General features: G+C 43.7%; 1 protein-coding gene across 2 annotated transcripts in view; it reads left to right on the forward strand.

Annotated features, from left to right (window-relative positions):
- crim1 (cysteine rich transmembrane BMP regulator 1 (chordin-like)) overlaps nucleotides 1–13,742 on the forward strand; it is a 243,568-nt gene that overhangs the window by 180,395 nt on the left and 49,431 nt on the right. For both annotated transcript variants that reach the window (XM_048601057.1, XM_048601058.1), the window contains exon 7: nucleotides 2,439–2,636. In XM_048601057.1, coding sequence (XP_048457014.1) covers nucleotides 2,439–2,636 — 198 coding nt within the window. The remainder of the gene's footprint in view (nucleotides 1–2,438; nucleotides 2,637–13,742) is intronic.

Genomic DNA, 13,742 nt, shown 5'->3' on the forward strand with positions numbered 1-13,742 from the left:
GGGTGTTCTGATTTTGTCGCTATCTCTTAAAAGAGGTGATGCCTGGTGACCTGGAGCTTGCCTTTCAAGAGCTGAATGGTAGTTTAGTATAAAAATAATTTCTTCAGGACAAGAGGAACAAAACCAGAGGCTCCCCGTTTTCAGCATATATACTGCCTTTTCCTAGCTACTAATAGTTCTGAAGAAGGGTCACTGGACCTGAAAAGTTAGCTCTGGTTTCTCTCCATAGATGCTACCAAATGTGCTGAGTTTCTCCAGAAATTTCTGTTTTTGACCCACTCCCTCTGTCTGGCCTTTTCTCAATAATATCAAAATACAGTTTTTATCAAGATGGCGGCATGCAAGACCTGGTGCTGCACCTCTGCGTGCTTCCCATCACTGCTACTCTCCTAATGGAAAAGCCCATTCCTAGCCTCAGATGGCAGCAAAATGTCCCAGACCATTAGATACTCACCCTTGCTGGCATGCCAAGTGTCCACGCTACATTGAGGCAGACGCGACTGAGTTGGGCTGGTCATGTAGCCAGGAATGCCTTTTACCAGTTGTTCCTCCATAATCCAGCAGCCTCAGGACAGGGCAGGGCTTTTACAGGTCAGACAGTTTGCTGGACCTCACGAGAGGTCATCAGAGGTCAGTGTGAGAGTGTTTATACTATCCCTTTCACCACTTCCACCCCTGTTTGCAGTTGTTAAATCCTTGACCTGCTGCTCTTCACACTACCTTTACTGCAGTTAAATGCTGGAAATCTTCCTTGTTGCAGTGTAAAATACTGGAAGCACTAATGGTTCTTTGAAAAACCACACGGACTGAGGGTGCCAGCCTGCAGAGTGCTGGATTAGGGAGGCACAACCTATCTCAGCTTATCAAAAACTAATCTTCAACGGAGAGCTCAAGCCTGGCTGCACTCTCACAGCAGCCAAAGGACCTGCTATAAGGACACCCCAAAAACATCACTTTAGTTCCTGGGAGCAGCCACCCTCTGGAAGCTTACCACAAACCTCAGACAATGAGCACTGTCATCTACATCACAAGGGACAAGCCACTAAATCAAACACACAAGTAACTCCACTGAGCAATATTTCCCTGAACAGCAATTCAATTTCTCTTACTTTACAGTCTATTCCCCAGAAAGAGCCCTGCACTAATGTGGTGACATACCCGTCTTTGAACAGAGCTGTATTATAAATAAAAAACTTCATGGCCTATTCTCTGTGGATACTTTATGTCATGACTAAAGTTGGAGGGGTGCACTAATTTCTTCCTCATCCCACACCTCCACTGGTCGTAACAAACTTTAAGTTTAACTCAAGTGGGGATGTGGTTAAATATCCAGGTTTATTATGAGAAGCAATTCCGCCTGGTTTCTTTGCTCACAAAGGATAACTAGGTTATGACAAAAAAAAACTTAAACTAACACATAAAGATTATTGACAAAGCTAGATTCGTGCTGTACAAAGTTAGATCTAACTTATCTTCTGACATCCCAAAATTAACATCAGGCAATAACATCAGTTAGCGTATTATCACATATTGCTTGTGGGTTTCCTTCACCTTTGCTCACAGCTTCATTGAACTCTTAGTAGTACATAGCTTCTTCCAAATCGCCACAGCCCCAAGGACCACTCCTGAGTCCTAATTCCAACATTTAGCTGTATCTACTGACTCTTAGAACCTCCTGCTGAATTCTGTGTGTACAGAGCTGTCTGCTTGCTCTTGACTTCACACTGAGCCACAACTGGATTGTTAATTATGCATCTCTTGACCCCCAGAGCTACTTCTTAATTTCTGACTGCACAAGCCAGTGGGGCTCAGATGTACAGCACAGATTAAAAGTTACTTTTTGTATGGAGCCTGCCTCTCTCTCTCTCTCTCTCTCTCTCTCTGTCTATCTTCTAACTCCAAATAACCGTGACCCCACCCCACCGAACTGTTTTGAGTGATCTCTTGAAAAGCTTGCTACACAGGCCACATCACTAATTGTAGGGAAGAGTTAAATTTAACAATCCAACAGTCAAATGCAGCAACCCCTTGGAATTGTCTCTCCCCTGAATGTTACAGGGTTTACTGAGTGCTGACACCTACAGCACAGATTACATACAATAGAAAGGAATTCATCACACATGATTCTGACATGTCAGTGGCTATAGTCAGTGCTGTACCATAAACAAGTTGATTTACAACAGGAGATACTATAACTGGAATATTGAATACTGTATTCAGCTCACACGTGTGTCTCACAGATCGGTTTGTGTGTTTTTCATGACAGCCCTGCTGTGTGTTCGCTTCACCAGTGGCTCGTGTTGATCTCTCCTGTGTCACTTTCTCTGTCCGCTGTGCCCATCACTCCCTTTTGTTTGTGTCTGCTTATCTCTGTGATCTCTCTGAAGACATGCGCCGTGACCGTAACCCATTGTGCATGTTGTGTTTTCCACTGACAGATCCAATATACCCCATCCGCAACCCCGCTGGGTGTTATGCCAATGGGCAGATCCGTGCCCACGGTGACAGGTGGCGTGAAGACGATTGCACCTTCTGCCAATGTATTAACGGAGAGCCCCACTGTGTGGCCACAGCCTGTGGTCAGAGCTGCTTGAACCCAGTGAAGATTCCAGGAGAATGCTGCCCTGTGTGCGAAGGTAAGGAAGCTTTTCAAATTGAGAATATAAATGTATTCATTCATGGCGAGCATCAAAACAAGCTTACATAAAAAATACATTGTAGTCACTCATGTTCAGTGGCAGCAATTTAATGAAGGACACAGATGGATAATATGCTAATTGATAGAATTGTGTAGAATTAATATTCTACTCCTCCGGTGGAGTTAATGATAATTACTCCTGGAAACCAAACTGCTTTTCATCAGCTACTTACGCTTTGAGTCAGACTTCATAGCCTTTTATTATGATGATGGGCTACCGGCGCCAGTGTGTGCTGCCAGTGGGCACTATCAACACAGGAGCACAGACTGTACCACCACCAACAGGTTCCAGGCCCTCATGTTGCCTTGCTGTGTGGTAAGGCTGAGAGAGAGACAGAGACGGAGATTGTGCAGGAGACTCTGAATTCGCTGATATGCTGGCCCATCCCTCAGAACCAAAAGGTGTGACAACAAGAGAAAGCTGAGCTATCAGCTCTCAGAGATTCTTGATCTGTAACCCAATCTCCACTCGGTCTTTCAAACTTCTGCTTCCATGCAGTGCCTGCATTCCAGGGGATAAGGGGTGACCCTCTGAGACAATGAAGGCATGCGGTGTCCCTTTGCCATCAGCCGTGATGTGGAAAAATGCCCTCAGCTTCTCCAAACCTCAATTTCATCCCAGGGCACTGCCCCACGAGGCTTGAGCTGTCAGTTTATAAACCGCTACCTACATCCCGTTTCTGCCTGAAACCTGTCAGAAACAACATAGGGCATAGCAGGAGGCATACAGTGGGTGCTGCTCCCAGAGGTCAGGGAATCTGATGTTGGGGGCAGGGTAAAGCCGGAGCTGATCGGAGGAAGGCTAGGGGTGCGAGGGCCTGATGCAGCCAAGTTCCAAGGCATCCATACATTGTCTAGAAGAGGTGGTCTTTCTCCTAATGCATCATGGGGAAATCTTCTGAAGATTAAAATGACTTACTGCCTCATCTTTCTGATGGTGGGTGTCTGGTGAGGACAGCACCAAACGTGCAACTGCGTCAAAAGGACAATGGATCGAAATTGTGTTCTGCTCCTTAAGCTGTCATTCATGGTGCCCTGACATTCCTGTCACAAGGGCCTGCCAACTTCTGACACCAGGGATTAACAATACCTCCAGACTGAGGGGTTCCATGGCTGGGGAGAACGTTGTCTCCTCTACTTTAATGTTCACCTCCCACCTCAGCACCCCTCCAAACTCACCCATCTTCCTCACCATGCCTGCACGAACTCTCATTTCATGACAAGGGGCTGTGAAATCAGAAGACGTGTCATTCTCAGCCCCTCTATGTGTTTAGGAGGGTTGCCTCATCTCGTAAAATGCCACACACACACTCACGCACATCTCTCTCTCTGTCCTTAATGCTGAAGCCTGACACAGAGCTGGTTCAATCAATGCAGCCCGTTCCCTCATTTCAGACGGCAAATCGGGAATCTGAGGAATGCAAGTGGTAAATGAAAAGTTATTTTTGGAATGGTGTGTATGTTTTCTCTGGGATCTTACAACAACATTTGCAGAACATTTTCAAATTCACGCCTGGCAGGTGGTTGCTTTGAGGCAGCAGGTTATAAAGGAACCTAACATACAGAGCTTGACTTGTTCTCCCTGATATCTGCGGTGGTGTAGATTTACCCTCTGATGTCTAGCGTAAAGTATGCTCCTGTATATCATATATTAATTTCATTACAGTTTCTTGCTGGCAGGCACCTGGAGACAAAGGAATGTAAATTAAACATAGGGCTAAAACTACCGACCACTCTTCCTGACTGTGTGTACACTAAATGCTGCAGGTGCTGAGAAAGGTTTGCAGGAAGAGTTCCATCAAGCCCAATTGATCTTAGTGGAGTCCTTTTGATCTCATCCTGCCAGGGTACCAGCCCAAACGTCATCCCTATTACAGCATCCAGGCGTTTCTGAAAAAGCTACAGTGCTTCAAGCTTCAACCTCATGGCAATGAACCCCAACTGCTGCTCACCTCCAAGATAATAAATGCTTCCCGGCTTTTGCCCTAAACTTGCCATCCACAGCCCTGACCCTGTGCCCTCCTCTACACTGCAGCATGCACGCATATTTGTCCAGCTTTCTTTATCCCATCCTGAGCCAAGTCCTGCTCTGGATTCTTAATGCTCTGAGGGTGCACTAGACTGTCGAAAGTCTTTTGGATCAGACATTGAACCAAGGGCCCATTCTCCCTTGCAGATGGATGTTAAAGATCCCACGACACTACCTGTGGAAAGATTGGGCTGGTCTCCCTGGTGTCCTGGCCAACATGAGCAACATCACAAAAACAGATTCATCAGTTAGGAGCTAGGATAGTGCATCAGAGAACCAAGGTAGAGCCTCCTAACCAACCTGCCTCTGCATCCATACTGTCACTCAGTACAATGCAGCAGGTGGTTTTCTTTTCAAGGGTCAAACCCATTAAAATCACAATCAGGAGAAAAGATGGATGACAGGACATTTTGTGACCCTTTTTTCCATTGGAAAAATACTGTCTTTCATCTGAACAATGCACCAGCTTCTCAATGTAAGATAAGTAGAACATTCTGGAGAAATTAAGCAGGTGGAGAAAAGAACAGAGTTTTAACATCTCGAGCCCCTTTTGGCTGTTAATGTAAAGGTCCAATAATCTTGAATGGATTAAACAGGTGGTCCCAAGCAGAAAATGAGGTGCTTGTGCTGAGCCTCACTGGAACACTGAAGTAAGCCTGAGACAGAACAAAGTTATAAAAGCAAAGTACTACACCGAGCCACATAAGGAGATGTTAGGTCAGGTAACCAAAGGTTTTGTTAAAAGGGTAACTCATAAGGCCTGTAGGAAAGTAAGATGCAGAGGTATAGAGAAGGTATTCCAGAGCTAGAGCCGAGATCACTGAAGGCACAGTAATCATTTAGGCAGCAAAAGTGACACAATGGAAAAGACAGCTTCAGGATTTTGAGTTAGTATTTGCATTAGCAGAAGGATTCCTTCTCAAGTTTTCATATTCATGCTTAATTAACAAATATTGTTAAAATATTTAGACGAAAGCTTTGCTGTCCATTGCAGAAGGTAACTGGGTCAAGGAGCTCCTACTTTTCTAGCTGACATCCTGAATATTTTCCTCCATACTGTTCTTGTCTTCTTAATTCCTGTCAAGGCTTTTTAAATATTTCAGCTGAAATACTAACTGTTAATAACTTAGTCAAGGACTTGCCGAAAGAGATTACTGTTCCTGGCAGGTGGGTCAGGACATCAGATTTCTGTCGATCGAAGCAAAACTGTGCCAGTTTAAAAGTTTCTCTTTAATGATGAGATGTCCATGGAAGACTCAGGATCGGGGAGAGGGAGTGGTCGGCAGCGCAGGGTTAAATGAGGAAGCTTGGAGGATGGAGTGTTGCTTACTTCCCTTGGGAATTGGGCATGTGTATGTTTATTAGAATGATACCAGGAATGAGGAATTTCAGATACAAGGAAAGATTAGAGAAATTGAGCATATTCTCCATGAAACACAGAAGATTAAGAGGTGATGTTATTAAGGTGTTCAAAATTATGAACAATTTTAACAGGGTAAACAAGGGTATTTTGTTTCTACTAGCTGGTTTGTCAGTAACTATGGCTCACAATTTCGATATTGTCAGCAAGAGATCTAGGAGTGAGATAAGGAGAAACTTCTTTACTCAGAGAGTTGTTAGGATTTGGAGTGCGCTGCCTGGGAGAGTGGTGAAGACAGATTCCATTGGAGGTTTCAAAAGAAAGCTGGTTATATATTTAAAGTGATGAATTTTAGAGAGCTATGGAGATAGGGCTGGAGAATGGGACTAGCTGGGTAGCTCATTTGGGAGCCAGGACAGACATGATTGGCTAAATGGCCTCCTTCCGTACTGTACAATTCTATGACTCTATGTAGTATAATCTCTGGTGAAGCGGGGAGGTGTGTTGGAGTTGCAACCATGAAAGGGTACATTGTGTAGAAGTACTCAGCATGGTGGAAATGACCATCCCCTCGGCCAAGCCTCCCTGTTTCTCAATGGCAGAATGATATCAGTGTTGGCATTCCAAGGGCACTGTGCCACTGAGCAATCAGACACGACCAATGTCTCCAGTTCCTTAGACATCACTGTTGGAATCTTATACCCTGACACCCAGTCTCTCTCCCACATTCTCTTCCCCCTGTAGGCAGAGGTTGTAAAATTGGATGGATATCAGGGGCTCTCTTTCCTGTCACTTTCACACCTCCTGTGGTATTTTGTTAGCAGTGGGGTACGTTACATACTCCCAAGTGGTCAATTAATTAGCTACATCAGGGCTTTGTACTGTCACCTCTCCCCCCCACCCCCCAATCGCACCCCGCTGCCTCTTCACTGAGACCTGACTGACTGGGTCACCCATCATTTTACTCGACCTGTTCCATCGTCACTGCCCTGGCAACTGCTGCTAAGACTGAGGAATTAGTGGTTCTCTAACTCTTCTAAGCGAGGCTTCCTGCCTCAGAGTCACATTTGACCCCACTTCTTGCAGAGGGCCCGTGGGTCTCCTTTCTGACTTTACAACCATTGTGGGTGAGACCAGCCATTCTGCATGGAACTCCAGCCAATGAGTCACCATTTAACACAAACCAGATAATTGATTACTCTTGGCTCAGTTGCACTTCTCCAGTGCAATTGTCATTCCCGAAAAGAATGCCATTCCCAGAAGCTGGGAAAGAACCACCCAATTGGCACCTCCCACCACAGAAAACATGGTGAGTTTCAAGGAAAGGGGTTAAAAGAGAAGAGAAGAGGTGTGGTTCATTTGGGATCTAGGCAGCTCACGGCTGCCTAGATGGACCAAAAGAGATGGATGAACAAGAGACTGAAGAAACTGTAATTCAGAAAGGGGTCAGGATGTAGAACTGGGGGAGTTTATAGAGATGAGGAGGGTGAAGTCTTGGAGAGATTTAAATATGAGGCTGAGTATATCTTTGTATATCTGGAGACCACCAGGATGGCTAAGGACAAACTAACTGGATCTTAAACTTTTTCTTCTAGCAGTTCCTATGAGAACCTGTGTTTGAGATGTAACTCACTGGGAATGAACTTGATGGAGGGTTATACACAATGAGACATATTTTATTAGGATGAAGAGTAGAACTCCAACCAGGAGAGTGTTGATATAGTATGATCAGGAAATGATAATTACATAAATGCAGCATCAGATATTGCTGCAAAAATTGCAATTATGATACAGGTTCAGTATCAGCTCAAAGAAACCACACTAAATTGGCACAAAGCCAGCCCTTGGAATTTCTGTATTTTATTTTTGCTTTTACTTCCACAAGGCCAATGCATAACACAGAACTACTAATACTGAGGGACAGTCCAAGGTGAGATTGTTGCCATAGCGACAGCAAGCAGACAAATGGGGACCAAATAAACTTCTAAATTGCTTTTACCTCACAGGTGATGGTTCCAGGCCAGATATTACCTCCCTTCCCTATGCAGAATAAATTCCATACTTCTCAAATGTGTGATAAGAATGTGCTGTTCATTGCGCTAGACTGTGTTCGCTATATGAATTACACACACATACACATTGCTGAAGATTCCCACATATCACAAAAGACAAACTCATTCTCCAAATAATTCACTCTGTCTAATCCCCATGAAATTCTTTCAACACAAGTGTGTGCACAAACATGCAAACACAAGTATGCATGCACACATGCACGCGGGTAGACATACAGGCAGACACACATATACACACATGTATGCATGCACACACATGCACAGGATTCCCCTGCTTCTCAAATACAGAACAATATACTCAATCTTACAAGGCAACTGACATTAACATCATTACAGTCAGCTATTGAGAAATCTGCATAGCTCACATTCCACAGGCTCTGGCATTTGTGCATACCTGAACTCCTGCAATGTAGGAGAATCCTTGAGAGAGAGGAGAAGTCATGTTTAGAGGTGTTGGAATATGGGACAAGGGTGTTGAGTGTAGGGAATGATGGTGGGTGAAGTAAACAGGATCACATTGACATATTCCGCCCGCACCCCTCTTCCTGGCCTCTAACAATCAATGGGATGTGTTTCTGCACTCCAACCCACACAAATATCTCTTGCTATTTTCCCCATCCATTATTCCCTGGTGCGTTGGTTTCACACATGACCACAGTACTGCAGTCAAAGAAGATTAGATTGTATGGCCTGTTTATCTTCCTCTAAGTTTACCTACTGTTTGTCTATTCCAGTGACGTGGAAGCCTGGCAATGATTCTGCCTTTATTTGTTGAGTCTTGTCTGGTGAAGTGAAAAGGGCAGATACTTTTCTTTCTCTGCATTTTTTGGGAAATTATTACCCTTGTCCACTGCTCTTAGCTCATATAATCACAGGCATGCATGTCAAAAAAAATGAACAGTGTTTGAATCTGCACCTTGACACAAAGAAAAGCCACTGAAGCGTATCCACGGCTTGCAGACAGGTCTTGTATTTTCTGGGATAAGCAGTCTTTCAGTTTCTCACAACAGTGCCAACCATGGCTTCTGAGTGAGAAGTTTGTTGCATCTAATTCACTTAAGAGACTTGAGATCATAGTCCGGGCTGACAATTCAGTGCAATACTGAGAGAGCGCTGCACTATCAGAGGTCGTGTCTTTGAGCCTGAAAGGTAAGAGATTATGCGCCTCTTTATAAAATGGAAAAGCAGGGGAATTCTCTAATACTTAGCTGATCAATATAACACAAATAATTTCTGTTTATTCTGTCACTTCTTGTTTGTGAGAGGTTACTATTGTGCAAATTAGTTGCTGCATTTCCTAACTTACAACTGTGACTACCCTCCTGAAATGCTTCTTTAGATGTTACAAAGTGCTTTAGGATGTCCTGAGATTGTCAAGAAATTATATAACTGCAAAAGACTCTTCCTTTGCATTTCTAGCGTCTTGTGTCGCTAGGCAGCATGGGCTGGGTTTGTCTTCTTAAGACTGGGCTCCCGCTCGTAATTGATGCTTGAGCCTTGTCTACTTAATGCTCGGAATCATTTTCCACCATAATCAGGAAGCATCGAAACAAGACACAATGTCCTCTCTTTTTATAGAATCATGTCACTTGAAAAGAAAACTGAAAGTAGTGGGTAGAGGTGCAAGGTGGCAGAATAATTACATTCACCAGCAGTAGCATGAGATTTTAGCCACAGTTCTGCACGCCATGCTGTCCTCATCTTACTTGTCGATTGGACATCTAACAATACAGCCTTTTAACAAGGCTATTTTGTGACTCTCTAAATGAGCCATCCAGTTAGTTCCACTTGCCAGCTCTTGCCTCAGAGTTGGGCATTTTTTTCCACTTCCAAATATTTATCCTATTCCTTTCTGAATGTCACTATTTAATCTGCTTCCACCAGACTTTCAGGAAGTGTATCCAAGATCATAACAACTCACTATATCAATTTCTTTCCGTTCTCACCTCAATTCATGTTTTTTTGGCATTTAGCTGAAATCTATATGCTCTACCTACCCGCTCATCTGTCATGAAAATCAACTTCTCCTTATTTAATGAGTCAGAGCCTTTAATGGTTACAAATACTGGTGCCACACCTGGAATATTGTGTGCACTTTTGGTCTCCTTATCTGAGGAAGGATGTTCTTGCTTTGGAGGGAGCACAGCGAAGGTTTACTAAATTGATCCCTAGGATGGCAGGGCTGACGTATGAGGAGAGTTTGGGTCAGTTAGGATTGTATTCACTAGAATTTAGAAGAATGTAAGCGAGTACTCACAGACACCTATAAAATTCCAACAGGACTAGGCAGGTTAGATGGAGAAAGGAGGTGCCCGATAGTAGGGGAGTCCAGAACCAGGGTCAGCATTTAAGAATACTGGGTAAAACATTTTAGGATTGAGAGGGGGAGAAATTTCTTTACCCAGTGAGTGGAATTTACTACCACAGAAAGTGGTTGAGGCCAAAACATTAAGTGTTTCCAAGAAGGAGGTAGACAAAACAAGAAGTTGGACCAAAGGGTCTGTTTCCATGCTGTACATATCTATAACTCTATGACTCTATGACAGTAGGGATGGGCGATAAATGCTGACCTGTCTCCCAGGTGAATAAAAAAAAAATCATTGGGGGCTGCGGGATTTGGAAATTGAGCTCATGGATGATCATATTGTATGGTGCAGCAAACTCGAGGGGTCGAATGGCCTAGTCCTGATGCTATCATCCATGTTTCTGTGTAACACCTCTCACAGATTTCCAGTTAACCTTCTCTACTTGCAGGAGAACTGCTGCAGCTTCTCCAGTCTCTCCCTGGAGTTGAAGTACAGACCACAAGAAATAGGAGCAGTCTGCTCCACCCTTCAATGAGATAATGGCTGATCTGATAAACCTCAACTTCACCTTCCTGCCTTTTCCCCATAACACTCGATCCCCCTACTGATTAAATATCTGTCTGTCTCAGCATTGAATATACTTATCGGTCCAGCCTTAACAACCCTCTGCAGTAGAGAGTTTCACAGATTCATTACGCTCTGAGAGAAGACATTTGCAATCCCTTATTCCGAGATTTGCCCTCTGGCCCTAGACTGTCTCTCAAGGGGAAGGAACATTTCCACGTCAACCTTATAAAGCTCCCGAAAAATCTTATACGCTTCAATGAGATCACCTTTCATTCTTGTAGAATCTGTGAGTAGTACAGGCCCAAGCTACTCAACCTCTCCTTATAAGAAAATCCTTCCATACCCAGGATGAATTGAGCAAACCTTCTCTGGACTGCCTCCAATGCCAATACCCTCCCCTTGGAGAAGCAACCCAAAACTGTTCACATTATTCTCTATGTGGCCGAACTAGTGCCTTAGCAAGACTTCCCTATTTTTATACTCCATTTGTTTTGAGATAAAGGCCAACATTCCAATAGCCTTTGCTATTACCTGCCGACCTTGAATGCTAGAATTTTGTGATTTATCTTTCTGTGCTGCAACTTCTACAGTCTTTTCCCACCTTAGTAATATTCAGCTCCTGTCTTCTTTCTGGCAAAGTGCAGAACTTCATATTTTTCAACATTATATTCCCATCTGCCAGGTTAAAGGCATTCATTCTGGCACCATTCGATAAATTCACCACGAATCTTATGAGACCTTAACATCTTTCATAAACTGAGATGTCCAGAAATGGACTCAACATTCTATCTAACCCGTGATTTACTAAAATTTAGCAAAACTGCTAAAACAGAAGGAAATTGCTGTCCTGTGGATATTGGCAATCTGAAAGAAAAGGTGAAAGGAGAAAGAAGAAGAATCATGTTGGATTTGAAACATTAACTTTGTTTCTCACTCAGCAGTTGCTGCTACAGTTGCTAAGTTTTCCAGCACATTTTTTTTTGTTTTAGCAAAATTGCCTTGGTTCTGTAATCTGTAGGCAGGGTTTAACTCTGTGCCAGTAAATGGGTTTGGTCAGAGTTAAAATCACACCCTTTGCCTCTCTCTATAAAGTCAGAGGTTCCATCCAACTTTTGTTTAACCACTGCCTTCCCAGCATGCCCCACCAGCTTCAAAGACTAGCGCCTTCCTGTTTCTGCACCACTGTTAACATTTAATTGATATTACTTTTCTTTCTTTCCTCTTTGCAATTCACTGAAGCCAGCTTTCCTGTGTTTGAGTATTTTCACATTTGATCTTTGCTCATCTTTTTCCATAATTACTGCAAACCTAATGATATTATGATCACTGCTTCCCGAAAGCCCCCGGTTAAACATCTTTACTCGCCCCACTTCATTCCCCAGAACTGGAACCTGCGCTGCTTCCATCCTCACTGGCCAAGAAGTACATTGATCAAGAAAATTCTCTTGTAAATAATTCAGGAATTCTTCCCCATCTTTGTCATTTACAGGCTATCTATACAGGATAATTGAAGTCTACTTTTATCATGCAACTCTTAAATTCTTACATCTCTTTGAAATTTTCTTGGAAATTTGCTCCTTCCCATTGTTTGGTGGTTTGTGCTATACACCCAGCAGCATAATAGCCGCTATATTGTTTCCCAGCTCTAATCAAATAGATTGTCTTTCAACACTTACATGCACCATTGTTTTCTAGTTCTGCAGCAGTATCTTAGATCAATACTGCTATACCTCCATGTCTGTCTTGGTTATTGTATTGTAAGGGCTGTTGTGTTCCCATTCATTCCCTTGCTTGCACTGTCTCTCTGTTATCTCCATTATAAGTCATGATGCTACTGGTGGTTGCAGCTCACCAGCTTCATTTTTCACAGTTCATGGGTTTATTTAAGCATTTGCTCTCGATATGTATCTCAGAGTGTGCCTTACTTTGCTGCCCCACAGTTTACCATCCCTGGGAGTGAGGAAGCGAGGCAAGGGAGGTGTGATGGCTAGCAAAAAGGACCCTGCATGGGAGATTCGGGCACGAGGTGAAACAGATCACTGAGTGGACGGGCACCATGCATGCACATATGGTTAGGGTTGATTGGCTTCCAGATTCAGGTGCACATCGATGCTGTCCAGGACATCAACTTCCCTTGCCAGTGTGGTAGCAGGAGAGATACCATTTAAAGGCTGTGTATGTCTAGTGCCATTAGCATGGGAATGAATGAAGGTTGTCACTCATCTGAGAGTATTGTGTGTTAACCCTGGAGCATCACTCAAATAGTTTCTGACGTGAAATATGATGGAAAGGCTCTTGCCCTTTCCACACCCTCTTTCACAGCGTTCCTGTCCTCCTCTTTACACAGCCTAGATGAAATGTACGTGAAATAGAAGCTCAGTGGGAGACTAATTTTGTTGTGGCTGCTGATTGGACCCTCTCCCACTTGTTCCCCTGTTTCTCTTGACTGAGTGTTTGCATAAGTTGTAGTTTCTGATTCATCCATTTTAATCCAGGATGGAGGGTGTGGTGATTGGAACCAGGTGGATCTATTGACTATGAGATTGTTGATTGGAGTTGTTAACCTGGGCCAATCAGGAAGCCCTGGCTGACAGATATATACAAGGGGTTCAGTGCCTCCCCACTTCAGGGACTGACTTCAAGCTAGCTGTGCACATGTAAATACTGGGTGACTGGGTGACTGGGTGACTGGGTGACTGGGTGACTGGGT

Source organism: Rhincodon typus, chromosome 9, assembly GCF_021869965.1.
Source record: "Rhincodon typus isolate 14 chromosome 9, sRhiTyp1.1, whole genome shotgun sequence".
Taxonomy (NCBI): Eukaryota; Metazoa; Chordata; class Chondrichthyes; order Orectolobiformes; family Rhincodontidae; genus Rhincodon; species Rhincodon typus.